The sequence below is a fragment of the Meles meles genome, chromosome 20 (genome assembly GCF_922984935.1).
Source record: "Meles meles chromosome 20, mMelMel3.1 paternal haplotype, whole genome shotgun sequence".
NCBI lineage: Eukaryota > Metazoa > Chordata > Mammalia > Carnivora > Mustelidae > Meles > Meles meles.
Window position 1 is genome coordinate 32477775 of NC_060085.1, and position 25645 is coordinate 32503419.

The following is a 25645-nucleotide window of genomic DNA, read 5'->3' on the forward strand; positions in this document are numbered from 1 at the left end:
ATGGGATAATGCCACTAGTACAGAGGCAGGCACACAGCGTAGGCTCTGTTTTCCAGCTCTGAAGCGATCGAATGCATAAGTCATAAGTATCTAGGTCATGGATGGACCTGTGCCTGTCTATTCACATGCTAAAGCCCTAACCCCAGAAGTGATTATATTTGGAGACACAGCCTTTAAAGAGAGGATTACATTTAAATGAGGTCAGAAGGGTAGGGCCGTAATCAAAAAGAAATGATGTCCTTAGAAAACGAGGAGGCACCAGGAGTGTGCATGCACAGAGAAAAAGTCCTGTGAAGACATGCGCAGAGGGCAGTTGTCTGCAGGCCAAGAACAGAGGTCTTACCAGAAACCAACCCTGCCAGGTCCTAGATCTTGGACTTCTTGCCTACAGGACTGTGAAGGAAGATAATCTGTTGTTGACACCACCCAGTCTGTAGTGTTCTATTATGGCAGCCTGTGTACACTGGACAAGGCAGTCGTCTATATGCAAGGAACCGTTCAGGGCTAGTGGGGAAAGGACACGCATACAAATAAGAAATGATCCCTGGATGAAGGTTATATTTTTTTTTACTGTTTTGATTTTTTAAAAAAGATTTTATTTATTTATTTGACATCAAGAGAGAGATCACAAGCGGGAACAGAGGCAGGCGGGGGGTGGGGGGGGAAGCAGGCTCCCCGACGAGCAGAGACCCGGACGCGAGGCTCGATCCCAGGACCCTGAGATTTCAACCTGAGCCGAAGGCAGAGGCTCAACCCACTGCACCACCCAGGCGCCCCTGAAGGTTATATTTGAGTATAGTATGTAAGACAAGGATGCATGTGGCCACAATGTGAAGTTAAAATAATGCAAGAGCCATCCGAGGCAGACCAAATACTACAAAGTTTCAAAGAACAACAGATCAGATCCCTAAATGTGTACATTTGCCCATTTCTATGGTGGAAAACAATCCCACTGTGGATGATTTCTAGCTACCCATGGGACGTCATTGGATGTGGGACTGGGAAGAGACACAGAGCAGCATCCATTATATGGCATTGCCACCCATGGATATAACAGATGAAATAAACCCAAGAGCACAGATAACAGGGAAACACAGGAAAATAATCATGAAGGGATGAGTCCTGAGTACTTATCCCCTCTGTTTTTAATATAAGTTTATGCAATTAAGCTTTTAAAATGGCTGAATGAGCACTGGGTGTTATAACTAATGAATCATTGAACACTGTATCAAAAACTAATGATGTGGGGTGCCTGGGTGGCTCAGTGGGTTAAGCCTCTGCCATCGGCTCAGGTCATGATCTCAGGGTCCTGGGATCGAGTCCCACATTGGACTCTCTGCTCGGCAGGGAGCCTGCTTCCTCCTCTCTCTCTGCCTGCCTCTCTGCCTACTTATGATCTCCGTCCGTCAAATAAATCAATAAAATCTTAAAAAAAACAACAACTAATGACGTGTTATATGTTGGCTTTTTGAATTTTTAAAAAGTGGCATTCTCAAAAAAAAAAAAAAGAGAGAAAGTTGAATTTAACAACTGGCTTACAGAATTCCTGAAAACTGACCAACTGGATCTTCAGCCAATTCCAGCACACCACTGTCAGAAACTTCCATGGTCAGTTTCTTTGTCAAACTCTCTTTAAGAAGGGAAAAACAGTAGGAGGCCTGTAAATACCTAAAGACTACTTCAAAGGACATGAAGACAACCATCCAGCTTTAGCTCTGTTTTTGATGGTTCTGGCAAATAGCACATTTCACCAAGTCATCTACTTTCGCTCATACATTCTTCAAAATATTTGCACGTCTCCCTCTGCTAGTCCTTTCCATATTCCTTCCATCTGTGGGCCACAAACTTTGCCCTTTCTTTATACATCTTTTCCTTTGCTCCCTTCTTGTTTCCTTCTTAAATCCCTGGGCAAAATCCAGAGGCAAAGAACATTTAAAAATAGCCATTTATGTACTGGCATGCATCTGATTTTCTCTTCTAATGTTAAAAAGGATGTGAGTCAAACATATTGTGGGTATCCACAAAAAGAAAAACAGCAAAACCCCCACCTGAAACTTTAATAAAACTCTACTCTTTTTGAGCTAGCCTGGGAATGGCCAATGGTGTTCTAGTAGGTCACTGATTCTTACTTAAAAAAAATATATGTATGAAGAAAGATTCTCCACTTCTGGGATAGCCACTCAAACCTCAACTATATTACTATTTGTCTACGGTATAGAAGAGAGAAACTGCATTTGATATTTAATGAGTCTTTTTTTTTTTTTTTTAAAGATTTTATTTAATTATTTGACAGAGATCACAAGCAGGCAGAGAGGCAGGCAGAGAGGGCGGCGGGGGGAGTGGGGGAAGCAGGCTCCCAGATGAGCAGAGAGCTGATGTGGGGCTCAATCCCAGGACCCTGAGATCATGACCTGAGCCAAAGGTAGAGGCTTAACCCGCTAAGCCACCCAGGTGCCCCTAATGTTTGAGTCTTGACTATGACAGATGCTAAGTGTGCAACTTCTACCAAGTTATCTAAATTGTCTAGCCTTCTGTGTCTTCATTTCTAAGAGTAGGGTAATTGCACTCATCTCTCAGGGTTGTGAGGATTAAAGATGATAACAGAATGAAAATACACTGTTAACTGTAAGGCTGTATTTTTAAATTATTAATTAATTGTATTAATTTTCAGGTGAGTATTATTACTGAAAATAAAAACAGTGGAGGTAAGAACTGCATTACAATTCTAATTGCATTAGAATTGGGCAGCTAGTAATAACAACCTAAGTATAGTAGTCTAGGGCCAATATGGCATTTTCTAAAAACCATCAAACATCTGGGTTCCATCTCTTTATACCACCATCCTAAATGTGGCATCTATTCTCCAAATCACAAAGTGGCTGCTAGAGCTCCAGCTATCATATTCACATTCCAGGCAAGAAGATGGGGAAGGTCAAGGGGAAAATTACCTATCTCCCAGTTGGATCAATAAAATTTAAAGAGATTTCCTAGAAGTAACTATTCAACTTCTATTTATAACCTTTTGCCTAGACCTAGCTCCAAGAGAAGCTAGGAAATAACACCCCTAGTTAAACAACTGCTGTTCAGAATAAGTAAGTAAGTAAGTAAGAAAGAAAGAAAGAAATTTAGGGGGCGCCTGGGTGGCTCAGTGGGTTAAAGCCTCTGCCTTTGGCTCAGGTCATGATCCCAGGGTTGTTGGATCGAGCCTGGCATCGGGCTCTCTACTCTCTCTGCCTGCCTCTCTGCGTACTTGTGATCTCTGTCAAATAAATAAATTAATTTTTAAAAAAAGAAAGAAAGTTAGTAAGAAAGGAGGAGCCTTATATTGGATAGACATGTAGCAATTGTGTCCCAATAAATATATCAGTTTTGGGTTACCTCTTCCCTAGGTGGACTCCTTAGGAGTTTCCTATACAGCATCTTTCCTGCAACTTCAACCAAGTTATCTAAATGGTCTAGCCTTCTGTGTCTGATTGTTTCTGATTCTACACTTCACGTAATTAATCCATTTTCCTCCTCTATTATTAGAAATACAGATTTGCAAGGTTATGTAAAATAATTTTGAAGAAAATTTAGAAAGCAGCAATAGGAGAAATCCTAGAACAAATTCAGCTTTTTAAGAAAGTGATGTATAAGGACACAAGCTATAATTCTAGTAATAATTCTTCCTTAAATAAAACATTGGTGATCACGGGATGCTGTTGGAAATCCATGTTTATTGTTGGAAACCCCAAGGTGGTTGGGGTGCCTGGGTGGTTCACTCAGTTAAGCATCGGGCTCTTGATTTCAGCTCAGGTCATGATCTCAGGGATGAGCCCTGTGAGGCGAGGACGAGTCTCCTCCCCACTTCACACACACAGCATGTGCATGCTTTCTCTCTCTCTCAAAAAAAGAAAGAAAAGAAAAAGAAAAAAAAAAGAACGAACCAGGTTGGTGATCTTTATTTGCAATTGGTTTATTTAAGGCAGTTTCATTTCTGCCCATTAAATGACGGTTATGAACCCGTGAAAAAGTATGAGAACTAAGGGGCTGCATCCATATTACTGAATAAATATTTCTGACCACCATGGCTACCTTTGCCTGAGTTCCACTGCCTGCTCCATTAAGTTTCAAATGTATCATGCAACAATGGCAAGAACTGAGTCCTCCCTGCTCTGAGAGGCCAAAAGATCAGAGGAGGTAATACCCTAATCTCCGGTTCAACGTTAGATGTGACCATACAACTCTAAATGTCCTACACTATGCTATTGTGGAGAAACAGATGGGAAAGGTTTGGTGAGGATGAGCCACTGTAACAAACAACGACAAAATATCAGTGGCTTTGCACCACAGTCATTTTTTAATTAAAATAAAATTTTTAAACGTTATTGTGGTAAAGCCTATATAAGATTTGCCATTTTAATTATTTTATTGTGGTTTTTGTTGTTGTTGTTTTTAAGTAGGCTCCCTGCCTAGATATTTCATCTAAGGGCAATCATACAATATTTTCTTTTCTGGCTTATTTTGCTTAGCATAATTTTCCCAAGGTTCATTTGTGCTGTAGTGTCTATAAGAATGGCTTCTTGGGGCGCCTGGGTGGCTCAGTGGGTTAAAGCCTCTGCCTTCAGCTTGGGTCATGATCCCAGGGTCCTGGGATTGAGTCCCGCATCGGGCTCTCTGCTCAGCAGAGAGCCTGCTTCCTCCTCTCTGCCTGCCTCTCTGCCTACTTGTGATCTCTCTCTGTCAAATAAATGAATTTTAAAAATTAAAAAAAAAGCCCTCCTTTCTTTCTTTTTTTTTTTTTAAGATTTTATTTGTTTATTTGATGGGCAGAAATCACAAGTAGGCAGAGAGGCAGGCAGAGAGAGAGAGAGGGAGAAGCAAGCTCCCTGCTGAGCAGAGAGCCCGATGCGGGGCTTGATCCCAGCACCTAGGATCATGACCTGTGCTGAAGGCAGAGGCTTTAACCCACTGAGCCACCCAGGTGCCCCAAGAAGCCCTCCTTTCTTAAAGAAAAAAAAAAAAAAGGCTTCTTTTTTATGGCTGAATACTATTCCATTGCATGAATATTCCACATTTTGTTTATCTATTCAACTGTTGATAGAACTTGGGTTGTTTTCACCTTCTGACTACTGGGACTAATACTTCAATGTGTACTTGTATGTATGGTGTACAAATATCTGTTCGAATCTGCTTCCAGTTGAGTGGTACCTAAGAGTGGTATATACTGTTAGATCGTATATTTAATTTTTTTTTTTTTTTGAGGACTTCAAACTGTTTTCCACAGTGCTCATAGCATTTGCCATTTCCACTGGCAGTGTACATGGACAAGGGCTCCAAATTCTTCACATCCTCACCCACACCTGTTATTTCCCTTTTTCGAAAATGATAGCCATCCTAGTAGGTGTGAAATGGTATCTCACTGGGGTTTTGATTTGCATTTCCCTAATGAATAATGATGTTGAGCATCTTTCCACGTCCTTATTGGCCATTTGTTGATCTTCTTTGGAAAAGTCTCTATTCAAGTTCTTTGCCTATTTTTTAAATGTGTTTTTTAAATTTTATTGTTGAGTTATAGGAACTCTTTATATATCCTGTATTTGAAAGCCGTATCCACACCAGTTTTATTTCTCACTTACACTGTGCCTCTGAGTGAGCAGAGACCCAGGTAATTGCAGCTCTATATTAATGTGTACCTCCACGATGATGACAGCAGAGAAAACAAAGTATGGAGCTCAATTAAATGCTTTTTTCTGAATGTGAAGCACGCAACTTCTGCATATATTTCATTGGTTAAAGCGAGTCATGTGATCACGTGTAATTTGCATGTGCCTGGAAGAAGCAGGAGTCAATCATTTGTGAGCAGCACTAATACCCACTATCGCAGAAAAGGAATGCAGTGGTGTGTGAACAATACACTACCTTGTGGAAAGGAAAGTACAGTCAATTCTTGTTATTCGTGGTCATTATGGTCTATAAAGTAATGGCAGTCATCAGAGGAGTAAATAGTAAACCATTGCTCCTAGGGGAAATACAGGACTAGGATCCTGCCAGTCTCAGGTCACATTTTTGTCAGTGGATCAATATGAGACCATGTTTTAATTACACACATACAGCTGATTCACAAACACTGAATTCATGGTTGACAGCACTATAACGCATGCTGAGTGAAGATCTGTTATTACCTATTGAACATATATCCTCCATGAGACTTCTCACAGGATTCTTGCCCTAAGGAACATTAGATAGAACTTAAGCACTGAACCTGAGAGACAACTCAAACAGTGAAACCAACAAATGCAAAACATATACAGCTAAGTAGATGACAAAAAGCATGCTTCTTTATTTAATGAGAGCAGAGGCAAAAGGCAGAGCACTGCCTTGTTCACATAAATGGCAATGTGCATGTTGGATGATTCCATTCCCCGCCCCCCCCCCCCCGCACATGTCTGGGAATAACTGCAAACATGCTCTGGGCACTGATTTGGGGGTTACAAACAAATTTTGGTGAATAGGCATATTTGCAAATCAACAAATGGCCAATAAGAACTTGGAAAGATGCTCAATATCATTATTCATTAGGGAAATGCAAATCAAAATCCCAGTGAGATACCATTTCACACCTACTGGATGGCTATCATTTTTGAAAAAGGGAAATATTCAAATATTCACCTCGGTGAATAATGAGGATCAACCAGATTCTAATCTATTGGACCTGTTCAGGAGTAAGGAAAGGGCTTACCCAGGATTCCAACTTAGGTCTGACTTTAAAGCTCACTCTCTTTCCACTTCACCACACTGTCTTCATGAACCAGTCACAGGATTACACTCTACCCTAAGTATTTGATGAACAAATGGCCAATGCAGTCACAGTTCATTCTTCAAGCTTGAGATTCCTGCTAAAGCCTTGGGCAATGAACAGGCTAGAGTGGCTGCTTAATCATGAAAACCAGATGGACCCAATGGAACTCCAAAGAAGGTGGACATCAACGGAGTTATGCAGTAATGTGCATGCTTTGAATGTTACATGATAAGGATCATGTGAACTGACTTGGGCTTGACAAGGTTTTTTCTTTGAGGTCTACGCAAGAGAAGATAATATGCTGAAGTTTATCCCCAACAAAGACCATGTGGTCCTTGAAACGACTGCTCCAATTCCCGAGAGAACATTTTTAAATTTTATCAGATTATTTTACATACTTATTTTGTGGCAAAATACATATAATATAAAACTTACCACTTTAACCATTTTTAAGTGGCATTAAGTACATTGTTGGGCAATCATCACCACCATCCCTTTCCAGAACTTTTTCATCTTTCTAAACTAAAATTCCAAACCTATGAAATACTAACTCCCCAGTTCCTGCCCTCCCACCCCCACACATCCATCATTCTCTTTTCTGTCTCTATGAACTTGACTACTTGAGGGTAATTATTATTACATGCTGGGTCCAAATGTTCTTCTCCAGTAACAATTCTCTGAAATTCTGGTGAAAATCAGTGGAGGAAAAAATGAGTCAGATAATATATCTGTGCTTACCTTTAAGTCTTTTTATAAGAAATTTTCCCTCTGTTTTTAATAAGACAATTAAAGGTTCCAGAGGGGACACCTGTCTCAGCCATCAGTCTCTATAACAAATGAGAGGATGTGGGAACTCAGCTGCTCACAGAGAAGACCCATGAGATAAATCGCCACTGATAATTGGGCAAGTTATTTCTCCTGACTTTTCAGCCTCAGGGCATTAACTTAACATTTCACAGATCACAGAATTTCCATTATGTAGCACCACTTCCTCACTCAAGACAGTCTCCTTGTTATTCTAGAAGTGGCATGAGAAGCATCAAAAGTGTTAGCCAATAATTGCACGAAAAGGGAATTCAGTATCAACTAGGTTCAGACCCAGACAGGTAGTTCTAGCAAGTACCCTTCAGGATCTTGACATTCCTGATAATCTAGTGTAAAAACAATGCTCATCCACGTGTCACCACAATGTCACGCAAAAAACAGCGGATACCATTACATGCTTAGCCAAGAACAGTGTCCAGTTGTAGCAGCATCCTGCAGTCTTGGTCTTCAGTCATAATTACATCTTCCCTTGTTGTCTATAGCAATCTTTACTCTTGTTTTAGTTTACTGAACTTTCCTCTAAAAACTTGTTTGGAAATCAGTAGAAAATGGATGAAAAAGAAAAGCAAAACCTTAATTTTACTCATATATTTTAGAAACCAGACCTATAAAAATGGGGACCTTCTAAATCTGTTCTTATCTATGTTAAGTAAAGGGAATAAAGATGTAAAATACACATGAAATGGATCTCAACGTTATTAGTATTGATACGATTTTGGTTTTAAATTGTTTTACTTACACTTGACCAAATATGAACGCAGTCGAGGTGGCTGGAAAGCATAATGACATGCAGGCTTTTCAAGATGGGAGGGAAAAATCTCTCATGAGTAACCTAAGAAATGGTACTGAAAGGACATCACAGAAGTTCACTGTCAGAATCAGGAGGAGGATGGAAACACCGATACTTGTTTTAAATGAATGACATGTGAACACCATGAGTTTGAAGGGAGCTCAGGGTATGTGAACAATGGCGAGCGATCCAGCATGGTTGGATGTTAGGAAACAGTGAGCCATCCCTACAAAAAACAGGAATATATTCCACAGCTTTCCAAAAGTAAAGGAAAATGAAGGAAACTTCTATTAAGAAATAGAAGTCAAGGGGCGCCTGGGTGGCTCAGTGGGTTTAAGCCTCTGCCTTCGGCTTGTCATGATCCTGGGGTCCTGGGATCGAGTCCCGCAGTGGGCCCCCCGCTCAGCGGGAAGTCTGCTTCTTCCTCTCCCACTCCCCTGCTTGTGTTCCTGATCTCGTTCTCTCTATCTCTGTCAAATAAATAAATAAAATCTTAAAAAAAAAAAAAGTCAAGAAAAATAGAAAAAAGCAGAGGGAAAAAGATGGCAAACACAAAACAACAAAAGATGGTACTAATAATTAAGTTATCATAACAAATGTAAATATACTATATTCATCAATTAAAAGATAGATTATCAGCTTGGATTAAAAAGAAAAACGCATTACTCATCATACGCTGCTTACTTAAAACAAACCCGTAAGAAAAGGTTGAAATAAAGGAATGAAAAAGCACAGTCTTGCAATTATTCACCAAAGGAAACTAGTGTGCAATGTTACTACTACACAAACCAGAATTTAAATCAACAGAACTAGTAGTGACAAAAAGGGATGTTCCAACTGATTAATTAATCCTTGGTCATTTCAAAATTATTAGTGATTCAATTTGTTGATCACTTTGTAATAACCACTGGTTCACTATTTATGTTTCAGGAAAATATTATTAATGCAGTATTCACAGGCTTTTAAAAAACTATAAAAATGATTTTTGTGGTAAAATAAATCAAATGCAAAAAATACTTTAAAAGGATGCTACAAAATAATAAAAAGAAACATCTAGAAAAATATCGTGTAATCATGAATTTGCAGGCACCCAAAATATAGCTTCAAAACACATAAAACGAAAACAGAAATACAAGGATAAGCAAACCCATAAATACAATGAGGGATTTTAAGATGCCTCTCTCAGCCTTTGAAAGATCAAAAAGGCAAAAAATTATGAAGGCACTAGAGAATATTATATCAATAGTAATTACTGCTCACTAACTCTATCGTGCTTTTTTCTTTTTTTTTTTTAAGATTATGTATTTATTTATTTGACAGACAGAGATCACAAGTAGGCAGAGAGGCAGGCAGAGAGAGAGGAGGAAGCAGGCTCCCTGCTGAGTGGAAAGCCCGATGCAGGACTTGATCCCAGGACCCTGAGATCATGACCTGAGCTGAAGGCAGAGGCTTAACCCACCGACCCACCCAGGTGCCCTATCATGCTTTTTTCTAATAACCTGAAAACATTTCCTTCTTTATTCTTACTTTATATTAGGAAGAAAGATTTAATACCCTTACTTTCTAAATGAGAAACGGATGCTACACGGTGCTAAGAAACTTGGTCAAGATCACTTAGAGATCCTACTGTCTGACACTGAATTTTCTGAATCATAACTTTTTCTGGCCTTGAATGCCACTTTTTCTGTCTATCTGTCTGATCTACATCCTTACTTATTTCCCCTGATGTTGCAGGGAGAAGAGTGGTCAAGTAGATAAATTCTGCTCCTTAAATTCTGGTTGTATGTGACAACATGCACATCATACACTTTCACTCAGACTGCATTCTTAAGCATTAAACGCATGGTTTAAGTTCCAGTAATTTCTGTGGTCTCTACAGTTCTTGAGTCTGCTCACGCTCTCCCCCGACTCCCTGGACTACCACTTCAGACTGAGATCTGTTTTGTTATCGCAGATAAGCCTTTCCAAGGAAAGTGTTTTCACACCACCAGTTGGACTTTCCAATTGGTAATTCTATCTAATGCTTCTGGAAATGCCACGTACTATAATAGTTGCCCGATAAGGCAGGAACCATTACACCTCATTTTATAAAGGAGAAAAAACGACTTCACCAAGGTAAAATAAGCTTCTCCAATCATAGATATAGACAGAGAGTAGCAGACATGGATCGGGTTCCTGGTGTGTCTGATACCACAGCGATGGCTTTTAATCCCGGTGCTTGGGAAAGACCACCCACAGACCCTATTTCAGCAGAGCTGTTTCTTAGGTAATATTCATCAACCAGATGAATTCTTGATTATCCACATAGCAATGGGGTCCAGGAGAAGACAGAAGCTTCAGAATCATGCACAAGCTCAGTGTCAAATTTATCCACATAGATCTGAACCACTCTGCAAACATGAAAAGAGTTGCCAAGTGCTTAGGAAAATTGGTTGGTTGGTATTTCAGCTCCTTCCCCTGTCTAGCTCTCTGTCCAGGGCTATGATGCTTGCAATGATTTGTTAAATTCAAAAGAGGAAGGAGAAAATAGAAAAGGCATGAGGTATTCACCATCTTGACCATCAAAACTAGAAGAAAAAAAAATTTTCCCTCCTTTCTGCTACTAATCACTCGGTGCCAGTGAGGATGGGAATTCCACATCCTGTAATATCCTTTGGCAAGGGTCAGACAATAGATTTCCCAAAACCCCAGGACTGCAGAGAAATAAGAAATAAAATCATCAAAAAGCTAGGCTAGCTAGCGTTTACAGTCCCTTCTATGTTGCTGTTAGACTTTTTGGTATCTTTACGGAAATTATACAAATACCCTTCCCAACCACAAATTAGAAAAAGCCCCCTATCTCTTAAGATAAAGTCCTGTATCACTCAACAAAAGGTATGCCTCCTTTTGGGAATCATCAGAGCACAGGTGACTATCAGCCTCCAATCACCCCCTTGGTTGGGAAACTTTGTGCAGTGCACAAACTGTACAACTGTTTGTGGCAGCCCTGATCCCCTCTCCAGTGAGAGCATATGAATTTATCCAGTTCGTGCAGGAAACTCAGGGTCAGAATCTGCCTGAATAATTAGCTTCTCATAGCAAGATCTGATCACTGAGTTTTACTCATCTGGAGAAATTAACAACTACCACCACTATTTACTGAGTGCCAGCTACATATTAAGCACTGTCCTAGAGAATTTACAGAGATCATGAAATGAACCAGTCTGTGGAACTGATTTTTCAGGGCTATCCCTCTGGATGTTGATGAGTTTCTGTCCCCAATCTCCTTTTTATTGTGCATAATTAATATTATTAATTAATAATTAATTAATAATAGAAGCAAATTCCTTCTGGCAGTACTTGGCCAAAATGTTCTGTTAACTCCTGAGGCAACCACAGAACCTTAGGAAGAACCCACCACTGGTATGAGAAGATGCTTTCCTTCCTTTTTGCTAAAGAGCAGTTAATTCACTCAATCACTAGACTGAGATAATTGAAATACAATAAACTGTACATATTCAAAGTATTTATCCTGATAAATGTTGACATAGATATACATATATAGCCACAAAACCATCAGTATAATCAAGATAAAGAAAAAAAACCCTATTACTCTCACAAGCTTCCTCTTCCCTTTTGCCATTCTTCCTTCTCACTGTGCCACCCCTCCTATCCCCAAGTAACCACTGATCTGCTTTCTGTCACTACAGCTTAAAGTTCCTAGAGTTTCATATAAATGGAATTATACAGTACATAATTTTTTGGTCTGACTTCTTTCACTCAGAATAATGATTTTTCGATTCCATTAGGCTGTTGCACATCTCAAGAGTCCATTCTTTTTTACTGCAGAATAGCATTCTACTCTACAGATACAACACACTTTGTTTACCACTTATCTGCTGATGGACATGGGATTTATTTCTGATTTTTCACTATTAAAAAGAAAGCCCCATGTTTAAGGTGTGGTCTCATCTAATCCTCACAACTATGCTATAGTTAGATAATGATATTCTCATTTTTCAGATGATGAAAGGAAAGATCATGAAGGTGGATGAACTTGGTCCATGTTTGGGAGCAACACAACTAGGATTTGAACACAGAGCTAGTGAGTGTCCAAGCTCATGCTCTGGAACATTCTGAGCTGACAAGAACAAGTACGTCAAAGACAGAAGCCATAGGAGAGCAGCACAGAGCCTGCAGTCTCTGTGGGTCTTTCCCAGAGAGAGTTGTCTCCATCTGCCTGTGAATGAGTCCGTGTCACACCCAGCAGAATCTCCAGACAGGGGCTGGGACACACCTGTTCTACACCGGACTCTGTCAACAGCCACACCGGAATCACACCTGGACGGAGGGCCTGCAGGTAATGATGACTTAATAAATACTGGTCAAATGAATAAATGGCTGTCTGCAAAGTGAATGAATGAATGTACAGAGACCCAGACAGATAGGTGGAGAAGATCAGTTATTAATTGACCTGATAGCAGATTCATCCGACCAGCCCATGAAACTACTCAAAATATCTCCCGAGTCAGAAGGCACAGATCATCCTGAGAGTAAATCAACCATCACTGGAGCTCACACTGCAAGCCACTCAGTCCACAGAAAGGGCAGGCAGCTGTGTGCTCAGGCAGGAAGTGCAAGTCCTGAGTCCCACTCAACCACCGGGAGGATCCCAGAGAGCATTTACTATGCAGGCAGGGGCCATCCATCTTGAAAGCTAGAAACCCCGATGGCAGCTCTCCTTTCCGGTGTTTGCAGATGAGTCTAGATTTCTCTAGGCATCACACTCCGCACACAAGCCTTGACAAGGCCCTGCTTGTGGAACCCGGCCGCAAGGCTGCTGAAGTGATCGGCAGAGGCCCTGAAGCCTGCACCCAGCTTCTAGTCCCATCTCTGACAGCTCCGTTGAGAACAAGTTCATTAACGGGCAGTTTTATAGAAGAGTGCACATAGGCATAGTTCCCATTGCCACGTGATGATGTCAGTGCATTTCTGGAGCCAAGATCAACACGGCATCCAGCGTTCACGTGACTGGTTTCCCGAGAACCATGGAGGAGATCGCTTCGGGGCCTCCTACTTCCCTTCCCCACTCATCTCTCACACCACACTGAGAGCCCTGGGATGAGTGACAGGGAAGGTGAACACAGGAGAGGCTGCTTAGAAGAAATTTAATCCAATCCAGTTGGGGAGCCATGCGTCTCACTGCAGCCATGAAATTCCATTCTGAGCTCAGCATGTACTGATAGAATAATGAAATGGAGACAGGAGTGTGAGCGGCTGGTGCGTCTAATGACGGTGTTGGTGGGGTTTTTAAAGGGGTGATTTGATTGTACATTCCCTTAAGAACCAGAACCACCCAGCAGGCCTACAGAGATGAACCACGTCTCTGCCTTCCCCCAGATCTGCCAGCCTCTGCCTCTCTCGGTATAAACAGCTTCACACATTATAAAGAACAAACTGTCAATCGCCCGACAGCGAATGGCAAAACTGGTTACTGGCACTGTGGATCCAGGTGCCATAGGGGTGAGTCACAGCGGTAAAACTCATGCTTCTACAATAACAGGGACCAGAGCATTTTCTGAATTAAACGGCCAAGGAGAACGCTAAGGAACAGGAGCAGTGAAGGGATTTTGAAAGCATCCCCAATTCTCCTTTAACAGACAGCCTTGTATTCAGGCCATATTCAAGAGAGGTCGGTCAAGGGCAAGATGCTGGAGATGGAAGCGGGTAGCTTCTGGGGCTCATCCCCCATCATTACCCACAGGCAACTCTGCTGCAGTGTCTTGAAGACCCAAACAGTGACCGTGGTGGTGACAGCAGTTACCGTTGGATGAGGACCAATGAGATGGGTCAGCATCTCCCAGGCTCTTTGGAGAGAAATTCAGTTCGTCTTCACAGTGACTCCAGACCTGGGCACGAGCCTCTTCGTTTTACAGACAAAATGAGCGAAGCTCAGGGCACCCCAGGTCACAGACCTAATAACTGGTGGTAGAGCCAAGATTGGTCATTTCTACCATTGGTTTTTCCATTACCCTAGAGCAGCAGTTCTCCAACTTTGGCACGTTTAAGAAACACCTGAAGTCCCTGTCCAAAAAGAATGCTGGGCCCACCTTCAGAGTTCTGGTTCAGTAGGTCTGGGACAGAGCCCGGGAATCTTCATTTTTCAACAGGTTCCCAGGTGGTACTCATGCTGCTGGTAGGGGAACCCGTTCTTTGAAAACCATTGGACTAGGCTGACAAAATGTGGGTACTCAAACCATCATTCCGCAGAACAGCTCAACTCAAATGTCATCTCCTTGGAGAGGCTCTCCCTGGCCACCCCATCCATCCAAAGTAGCTTCTCTAAATCAGGTGCCGGCAAGCTACGGCCTTTCGGTCAAATCAGGCTCACTGACTGTTTTTGTAAATAAAGTTTTATTGTCACCTGGCCATGCCCATTCATCTATGACATCATGCCTTCCCACGACATCATCAGAGTTGGGTGAACAACATCAGAGTTGGGTATTTGCAACAGAGATTACATGTCTCCCAAGGCCTAAAATATTTACTACACTGTTCTTCACAGAAAATGTATGTCTTCTCTGGCTCTAAATCATATCCCCCATTTTTACTGCTTTTCCAGCACACATCATTTTCTGCAAGTGTCTCGTTCACTTGTACAAACTGCTAATGTGTCCACAGCCTCTGCTACGATGTCAGCTCGAGAAGGGAAGGGAGACTTGTGCGTTCATGGCTGTCCCTCCGTGCCCAGCACAGAGCTGGCATCCCATCATGCCTGCCGAGTGAATGAGCATCGCGGTCAGGGGCCCCGGTCTGCGACACGGCATGGGAGCCGTGGGGGTCCGTGCAGGAGGGAGAGGCAACGTGGTTCTCACTGTGGGGGCTGTCAGCCAGGATGACTCTCCTCAGTGAGGAGAGCCAGAGATAAACAGAGATCATCAATGGGGGAAAATCAGCCTCTGAATGTTCCTGCTTCCTGCAATGATGGGGAAACAGGAGGTGGAGAACAGAGGAATCCCTCAGTCACCCAGGTCAACCCGAGACTGGGGAAACTATCCTTCCCTGAGCACGAAAGCGCCTTGTGTGACACACGCCTCCTACTCTTCCAACACACGCCGTGCTGGCTTCCTTGGCTCTGATCTCCTGGGTGGGTCGCCGCAGGGGGAAGAGGGGCGGAGGAGGAGGAGCCCAGACTAGCAGCGGAGTCCCCCTGGACGCCTGTGTGCCCCACCCCTTCCTACCTGTGGCAACCTGGCCCAGCTTCTGGTCCTCTCCGAGTGGCAAGGGATTCAGGGAGGAGGGTGGGACTTTGTACAGGGATGACATGCAGTGCTTATTCAGGTAACGTGTGTACATCGGATGGGTAATCTGTACCAGACATCATTCTAGGTACCGAGCACGCACGGTGAGCAAGTCAGTGTGTGACTCCCTCCGACCGGCTCACGTTTGGGAAGGTAGGACATCTGACAAAACGCGCGGAGATCTTCAGGGGGTATCCGTAATGGGGGTTCTCTGTTGCCCTATCCTGACTTGCAGGCAGAAACCTCGAGGTGATGGATGTGAGGTGAGCTCTCCTTCGATTTCCAAGGGGCGACCAAGACACTGGGGTTTCCCAGGCTTTGCATCCACGGATGCCTTGCCACAGCTGGACACGTCACGGGCTCCGTTCATCTCTCCCCACACCGTTCACCACCTGCTGCCTGAATTCTTCATGCAGATGCGAAGTTGATACTGATTTCGTTTCACTTCTGAGCTTCACACAAGTGGGTCCCATAACATCTGCAACACGCCAGACCTTTGCACCACCAGCCCCTTCGCATCCTTCAGCAGCGGTTCAAATCCCGCCTCCCCAGAGAGGCCGTCCCTGACTGACCACTCTAGGTCAGCCGGTCCCTCCAACACTCCGGCCCACCTCCGTTGTCATGGAAGCTGCTCTGCTTTCCTTGTGGCATGGATTAAATGGGACACCCCCTGTAAGGCCCCCAGGATCACGCCTGACAGTGGGAGAGGTCACTAAATGTGAATTGACATTATTCTTTTCTCACATATCCCCATCTTGAATTATCTTGAACATCGATTTGTTTTCTAATTCATGTCTCTAACGTGCACCCCCTTACGACTACAGTCTAGCAGATACCTTCATTATCTCGTCTGCTGTTTTAGCCTCAGTGCCTAAAATAGTGGTGGAAGCATAGTAGATACACACGAGGATCTGCTGAATAAAGGAATGAATGCAGGAAAAAAGCCCCACTGCCGTTCCCTCATCACAAAAGTCTCCAGCACGTTCTCTGATGCACTCCGTACACTCTCAGGGGAAACGCCGCCAAGAAGCCCACCTGTGAGAGACAGGTGTTAAAGAGGCTCTAAGTGGCCAAGAGAGACCAGAGCCAGGAGTGATGTCTCCTGCTGACCCGCTGATCCCGGGGGGGAGGGGGCGGTTTGCAGAATAGTCTTGGTTGTGGGAGTCTCTCTTTGAGCTCTGAACAGCCCACAGAAAACGCCCCAGGGACACACTTCTCCAGGGCCTGGTGACTGTGAAGTGGCAGGAGCTCTGGGGCGCTGAGGGAGGTGGGTGGCAGCGCTCATCTCTTCAGCAGACCGTTCCAGAAACCTGCCTGGGGCGCGGGAGAATTCGGTCAGGTGGCTCTGAGCGGGCCCCCATCCAAGTTGCCCTTGGCACTTGGCTCCGTGGAACCAGAACTACATTAGAAAGATGTGGCACCTTCATGAGGCTCACATAGCAGACAGCCTGGAGAACAGAAAGACCTCTAGATGAGCAGAATTTAAAACAGGTCTACTGAAAGCCTTTGAGAAGGCCGAGAGGGGACCCAGGACTCCCGTGAAGCCCATGTTTCCCTCACCTCCTCCACACCCCCGTAACCTTCCTCTGTCCTGGTCAGGCCAAGGTTCCTTTTGCCCTCCTCCTGCCTGCTCGGGACAATGATCATCAGTGTCACTCTAGCTTTGCAGGAAGGGTAGGGAGGAGATAAGCATTTCCTGGAGCACCTTCTGTATGCACACACCCCCCCATTCGGGGTCCAGAGCAGCTCCTGTGGCCTACAGCTCGGAGAGGATCAGCTCCCAGGTCGGTTTGGCCGAGACCGTCTCTGTGGATCGGCTGTGTGACCTTGGGCCTGTCTTTTTGCATTTCTCTGGGTCTTGCTTTATTCACCTCCAAAACAGAGACAGGAATAATAATTTTCAAGTAAGGTTGTATTGAGACTGGAGAAGGAATCGTGCAAGCAAAGTGAAAAACTGGTGGGCACGGAACACGCGTCAATAATTTCCTCCGCTGTCATTGTCATCGTGACCATGAGAAGACTGAGGCTCTTGGAAGCTGAACATCGTTGCTAAGGTCAGGAAGGGATGAAGCGGCAACCGGATGTGCCTGACTCCAGAGGCGAGGCTGGTTCCTCCCCGGGACAATGCTGCTTCCTCCTCACCCCATGGCTCCCAAAGGGCTCTGCGTGTCTGGATGGGGACACAAACGATTCCCTGCCCGCCCTTGGCTCCCACCACCTGGCTCCAGCTCCCAGTCCTGCAGCGAGCCACACTGCGGCAGGCATGCGCTAGAGCCAGGTCCTTCTGTGAGCTGCCACCAGTCTCCTGCCCCTTGTCGGCGGAGAAAACCCTGAAGCAATCTTAACGGCTAGGGGAATCTGCTTGGAACAACAGGCCTTCGAGAGAAGCACAAGGAGCAGGAGAAATTGATACAGAATCCTCCTTTACGTAGAAAATAACATTGTGAAGACTTCGCTCTTCCCGTGCGATGCAACCCTGAGCCTTTCTGCTTCTGCAGAGGACCTCAGTCCTCCGCTTGTCTCCTAACAACTATTAGTTGGGCGTCTGCCATGGGTCAGGCTCTGGTGCAAGGGGCTGGGATTCTAAGATCCTGCCTTCTTGGATTTTAGACCAAAGTGGAAGAGGTAAATATCCAACACATAATTACACCCGTAAGTATCTAATTATGTTTGAAAAGTGTTAATAAGGGGAGTAGCAGGGATTGCTACCTAAGCATGTCAACGGGGACTTAATCGTGTATTGGGAGTGGGAGGTGGTCACGGAGGCTCCTTAAGGAAACACATTGACTCTGATACCTGATGGCTGAACTACTGTCACTGAATTAAAAGCCAAACGAAGAATTTTGTGTACCTCTAGCAGAGATGGTTTTAGACTTTCACAGGGCTCAAAACCAACTAATACGCCCCCCCCCCCTCGCCCCCGTAGGTGGTACTACCACATGTGGCTGAATACTAGGAAAGCCAAACATCGGACAGTGGCTCCCGGTATCTTCATCCTTCCTGGGAGGGGTTGGTGGGCAAGCTGAGACTTCCAGACAAATAACTGAATTGCCGCTCTTTATGCACAGAACCACAGCTAAGGTCAAGGTAGTATTACTAATGTCTAGAGACCAAGGATTGGGGCATTCATATCCGAGAACCCTCTATAGATACTCAGAGTATCCAAAACATGGATGGAAAGGAATTCACTCAGGAGACACAATCTGCTGGGACTCTTCAGGTTTGCATGGAGTGATAAGCAGAATTAATAGAAAAAATACACCCATATGTACCCAATGAAGACGATCCACGCAGAGGCGTTACCAGTTATAACCTTTCTGCACAGCAGTTTGTCAAATAAATCAAAAGCCTTAGAAAGGTTTACAGGAGACCACCCCACCCCTAAGAAATGCTGTGAAGGAGAGGAACAGACAAATGCACAAGACGGTTGGGGGCTGTCCCCTTATTCAACGCAGAGGAAAGCTACCAGCAAGGCACATGGTCAAAAATGAACCTTCAGCTCAGTGGTGCTCGGCGGTGGTCTTCTTGGCATTGCAGGGGCGGGGGGGGGGGGTGGCTTTTTCTTTGTCTGGAATCATCTGGTAATTTTCAGGATGTCAAGCATCTCAACCCTCTACCCACTTTAATGCCAGTGGAACTATTCTAAAAATAACTACCCCCTTCCAACCAAAAGCTGTTCACAATACACGAAGTAGAACAAAAGTTGGGGTAAGTGCACAACATCATCACGTTTTTGTCCAAAACAAAATGGAAAGTTCTCCTATTACAAGCTACTTGCTACATGCATACAGTAAAGGTTGTAGGATAATAGTACTTGACTGGTGGAATTATGGGTGATTTTCTTTTTTAAGATTTTATTTATTTATTTAACAGAGAGAGAGAGATCACAAGTAGGCAGAGAGGCAGGCAGAGAGAGAGGAGGAAACAGGCTCCCCCCTAAGCAGAGAGCCCGATCCAGGGCTCGATCCCAGGACCCTGGGATCATGACCTGAGCCGAAGGCAGAGGCTTTAACCCACTGAGCCACCCAGGCGCCCCAATTATGGGTGATTTTGAGCCACCCTTCTTTAGGTGTCTCATATTTTCTTTCCTTTCTGTGTATTTTCAATGAGCCAGTTTTCCCTACACTAAAGGAGACAGCTATTTCTGTTTTGGAGAAGAAAGGGGATGCCCCAGCCACTGCCTGCTCCTCACACTCCTCCCATCCTTCTTCTGACTTAACTGAGCCGAGCGGGGGCTGTTCGCAGAGCACCAGACACTACTCAAGCAGAGGGACCACCACGCTTTCATGCCACCAGATACCTGACCCTGTTACGAGGGAGCAGCTATGAAACCATACCCAGAACATGGAAGGTTCTCGAACAAATGTCTGCTGATGTGAGTCAGCCTTTTATTCCTTGACTGGGCCAGAATTTTGCTGACAGATCCTTTGGGTTTCAACATCACTTTGATTCAGTGGTTCTCAACTAGGATGCCCAACCCACCCCCCTGCCAGAGTCACAGGGTGCTGCCTGGAGACGTTTGGTCACCCCAAGGTCCGAGGGAGTGGGTGGTATATGCTACTGGGACCTAGTGGGTAGAAGCCAAGGAAGCTGCTAATCATCCTACACAGCATAGGACAGCCCCAACAGCAAAGAATTATCCAGCCCAGAATTCCAATAGTGCTCAGGTATGGAAACCCTGCTCACCATTTGCCTTCCTTCCTTCCAGCTTGTCAAATACCCTCCAAGTTCTTCCTGAAGTCCCATCTACTACTGTAAACTGATCACAAGAACATCTCTAGGAGACAGGGCATTTATTGTTAGCTGATTTGAAGACAAACTAGAGCTTGAAAGAAGACAACAGCCAGTCAGCCGGGCAACTGAGGTACTGGAGGGCTCTCCAGATGACGGGACACACCTTGCCTGAGGTGAGCAGAGGGGAAAGATCCAAGCAACCTCATTGATGACTTTTCAGTCCGGTCATTAAAAATCACAACATAAATGCTGTTCCTTTCTGGCATGATCTATTACGTTTATCACTTTTCGCTCTATTTTAAGAAGGCTGGGTTTTGCAGCTAGTAGAGTTTTATGAAATTAAATGCCCTTATTCAAAAACACCTCCCATGTAGGGTACTTCTGTGTGCTTTATACTTAATTGAAGGCATTTCTCAGAAGAAACAGGATAATAAAGAGTATCACCTGAAGGTATATCACCAACCCCATGATCAGGGAGTCAAATGAAAGGTTTCTAGCAGAAACAAAGGCACATGACTCTCAACCCTAACTGGTCTTTGGTATTTCCCCGGGAGCACAAAGCATTTAACTTTCCCTGTAATTTCTTTTGATAGAAAAATGAATTTTCTTAAACCAGAGACAACTAGACGTGCTATTAAACATCAGCATTTTTAGTGAAAAGCAACAGGGTCTCAAATTTGCCTAATCTTAGGACATCCTACACAGCTTTTTAAAAATCTTTAAACATGTAAACAGTTCCATAAGTAATAGATTTTAAAAGATCTCATCATTTTAAAATTTGAATTCCATTTCTTTCAGGCAACATGATCCCTTCAAACACCTTTAAATACAGACTCCCATTTTATTAGGCAAATATACAGCCCTTCAAACAGCTTAAAGAGAGAGTCTCTCTGGAGAACAACTGCCCTCCCAAACCATTTGTGTCACATAGGTTTGAAGAAATCCAGGGAATAGAGAAAACCATCCAAGGAATAGCAGAATTATAAGAGATGGGAATATCCATTCATTGGACATAATTCAAACCACTTATTTAATAAATAATCAAAGAAACAAATCAAAGAAAACAAATCAAAGAAAATTGTTTCATGTTTCCCCAAAACATTCGTTTTGGTTAAGTGAAGCACCCTCCAAAATCACTATCAGCATTCACTTTCGGAACTGGTGAACCAAACCAAGACCCCAGCTTCTGCAACTGTCTGTACTCTTGGGCCGACTGAAAATTTTCTCTGTGCCTGAAAATCATGGGGTGATGTTACATGGTCTTAGAGAAGAGTCTACCTAAGCAGGGAACCCCAAATAGTGTAACTTCACAATTTCAGGCCCAATTTTGGCAGAAAGCAAGGTGAACAAAAGGAAGATGGGTCTCTTAGAAGCTGCTGGAAATGAGGTTAGCAAGAAAATGAAACAAGCTCACAGATGTATCTAGGTGTGAAAACTCCCTGCTCAAACACTGGCAGCAGAATGGTGATGCCAAACAGAGATCTTCAGTCTCCCACCACCTTGTTAGTGTTCAGACAAACTCAATCAAATACTCTCATTCTTCTGAAGCTTACTCCTTAATAATACAATCTTCACCAAACCAGAAGGAAATAACTATATACCCTTAACCTGCAAACCAAGAGAAAATGTTCTTATTTCTTCTTCCTGATATCTCAAATCCTCATGGAGATTATTTTCTGTGAATGTTTCTGTTCTAAAACATTTTCTTCCTTATAAGAATAAGAACAGAGATCACAAAAATGGAGTGCCTACAGGGCTTACGAAGGGCTTCCTCAAGACATAAATATGAACTTTCATGTAAGAACTAATTTTTAAGGATTAGTAACTAATTCAAAATTTAAAATAATACTTTGCTAAACAAATCCTACCTGGGTGCCTGATTTCAGGTGCCAATTTGCGACCTCAAATATTGGAAGAAGAAAATGAGAAACAGCTAATCAAAGAGAAATTATTAGGGGTCTACTCTTGAGTTGTTGGCAAATTCTTGGGTCTTCCCTCATCAAAAAGAACTTTTTCTAGAAGCATTATCACACCAAAAGTCCCTGACTTTAAAATTTCAGTACATTTTAAGCTCCCATTCTGTCAGACATGAAGATCACTAGAGACAGCCATTTTCTGTGTCAGAGGGCAAAACTAGGGGTCTTTCACAGATGATGAGAGCGTCCAGCTTGAAAAAAGGGAATTCTAAACCAACATGAGGCTGGTGGAGAAGAAAACTCCAAGGACAGAAATGCAGTGAAACAGAAAGGAACCGAGGTCATCTGATCGAGCCAATATTTGCAGCCTGTAGGTAGTGCCAAATATTTCAGGAAATACCAATGTCTTTCTTTGTAAAGCAAGACCAAGCTTAGTATTTAAACACGTCCTCACTCTCTTTTAACAAAGAATCTTAAAGATTCATGGCCAGTGTCGAACTCCCCTTCCCCCATTCAAAAATCAAGTTTCCCTAATGTTTCAAAGCCAGCGTTTCTGAGAAGTTTCCGGCCAATCTTCTATTGACAGCTAATAATGGCAATCCAGAGTGAATTAGCAGTGAGTCCCAGAGGACTCATCTTCACTGCTTCTCCTCAGTGCCCACTGGCACGCTAGATGTCAACCCATGGAGCCCCAACCACTTCTCTGACTCAGCAAAGTGAACTCTTCCTTCTGAGCTGGAATGAGGAAGGATGGGCAGGACAGAGATAAACAGCCCAAACCCCGCCCTCCTCATCAAGCATGGTACCTGTTTGCCTCTTACCCTGTTGGTGGAAATAAAAACTGGTGCAGTCACTCTGGAGAACAGTATGGAGGTTCCTCAAAAAGTTAAAGATATAAATACTCTAAAATCCAGCAACGGAACTACTAGGTATTTACCCAAAGGATACAAAAACACTGATTCTGAGGGACACGTGCACCCTGATGTTTTATAGCAATATTATCAACAATTGCCAAATTATGGAAAGAGCCCAAATGTCCATCAACAGGTGAATGGATAAAGAAGTGTTGGTATATGCATACAATGGAATATTACTCAGCCATGAAAAAGAATGAAATCTTGTCATTTGCAATGACATGGATGGAGCTAGAGTATTATGCTAAGTGAAACAAGTCAGTCAGAGAAGGACAAATAGCACACAATTCCACTCATATGTGGAATTTAAGGAAGAAAACAGATGAACACAGAGGCGAAAACAAAGGAGAGGGAAACCAGAAAACAGACTCTTTAACTATAGAAAACAAACTGAGGGTTGCTGGAGGGGCGGGGGGATGGGGGGTGGGTTAAATGGATGATGGGTATTAAGGAGGGTTCTTGTTTAGAGGAGTAGTGGGTGTTGTAAATGAGGAATCACTAAATTCTACACCTGAAGCTAATGTTACACTTTATGTTAACTAACTGGAATTAAAATAAAAACTTGAAAGAAAGACCAAAAAAAAAAAAAAGAAAAGAAAAAAGAATGGTACCTGTTCGGGCTTCAGGCCCGGTGGGATCCAGGCGTACTCCTCCAAGGCGCAGCCCGAGTCGTCGTCTGACGTGGAGTTCCTCTGGAAGTCAAACATGAGTTTGCTGACAGTCTTCTCCATCTCTAGGGGCATCACTGTCACCATGTGCTCCTCCTGAGGGCACTTGCAGTGCAGGCAGATCTTCCTGCAGACAGCAAAGGCGGGAGGTGAGAAGGAAGGCAAAAGAAACCATTGTTCAACCGGCCCTCGGGTCCCAAACCATAAACACATTCCTGGGCAACTGCCTTTTGGCAGGAGCGCCTAAAGCGGCGCCCCACAGCCGGCCTGTCTTCTTGGAAGGTGTGGTGCTGCACACGTGGAAACGTCACGGAAGGTCAGAGGTCACCGGGTAAGCCTCATGAGAATGTTCGAACACGAACTCCAACCTGTTCTTCCAAATCAATATCCCAAGAGCAACGTCAAATATCTTTTACTAGACAGAGCACGGGCTATGGACCATGACAGCAATTTTCTTGACCATAATGGTCATTAAATAGACATAATACATATGCTGACTAGAAATATTACCAGTGGACTTAACAAATACTGACAACATACCGTTTTCATAAAAGCTTCTAGCAGCTAAGGAAATGGAAGCGTTTTTAAAGAGATCTGCAGGTGAGGTTTTCTTTCAGAAAAAGAGCAAGAATATGTTTTCCCACCAAACAAATCTGGCCCCAAGATATCATGGGAAAGACATTTTCACCTCTACTAAATATCCCCATAGGTTTGAAATTCTAATCAAAACCCAAATTTTTCCTACATTGGTTGGTTGTTTTTTTTTTTTTTAAATATATAGTACAAGAGGATCACGCATGTGAATTATTTCTAAAGGTAGCAGCCAAAGATAAAAATCTCTCCCCAAAGTTGAACATTTCTCTTTTAAGGTTACCATCTGTTCCCTCTTCCATGGCTACAAAAATGATGAAGCAGTAAAAAGGTTGATGTCAGCAGCACAAAAGCATTTCTAGCTTCTACCAGTAAAAAAGAGAAGGAAAGGAAATCAAGGAGGAAAATGTTTAGAAAATGAGCTGTTTTCTGTGGTACTCAAATCTTCACAATTAGTTTCAATGGCATCTTATCCAGGCAATGAGAGGGTCCAGAATCCTAATCCCCACATGTGCCTAATCTTTTTGACAACAGCTTTGTTAAGATAGAATTCGCATATCCTAAAAGTCACCATTTTAAAATGTACAAATCACTGGCTTTTAGGGCATCCGCAGAGTTGTGAGACCATCACCACTACTAATGCTAGAATGTTTTAATCACCCCAAAAGAAACCCAGGGCACATTGGCATTGACTTTCCACATTTCCCTTTCCCCCAGGCCCTGACAACCACTAATCTATTTTCTGTCTCTATGGCTTTGCCTGTTCTAAATTCCTTATGTATGGCATCATGTAACACATAGTTTTTTGAAACTGGCTTTTTTTTTTGCACTGTAGGATGTTTCCAAGATTAATCCACGTTGTAACATGTGACAATCCTTCCTTCCCTTTTATTGCATTGTAATATTCCAGAGTATGGTTAAGATACATTTTGTCCATCCATTCTTCAGGTGAACATTTGGATTATTTCCATTATTTTTACTTTTGTGAATCCTACTGCTGTAACTATTTATATGTAAGTATTTTTGTGTGAACATAGGTTTTCAGTTCTCTTGGCTATATACCCAGGAGCAGAACTGCTAGGTCACATGGTAACTTTATGTTTCACATGTTGGGGAACTGTCAAACTGCTTTTCAGAAATAGATGC

General features: G+C 43.3%; 1 protein-coding gene across 5 annotated transcripts in view; it reads right to left on the reverse strand.

Moving 5' to 3' along the window:
- The window catches only part of PRICKLE2 (prickle planar cell polarity protein 2), a 319449-nt gene that overhangs the window by 65966 nt on the left and 227838 nt on the right, over positions 1 to 25645 (reverse strand). For all 5 annotated transcript variants that reach the window (XM_045991598.1, XM_045991599.1, XM_045991602.1 and 2 more), the window contains one exon: positions 23852 to 24035. In XM_045991598.1, coding sequence (XP_045847554.1) covers positions 23852 to 24035 — 184 coding nt within the window. The remainder of the gene's footprint in view (positions 1 to 23851; positions 24036 to 25645) is intronic.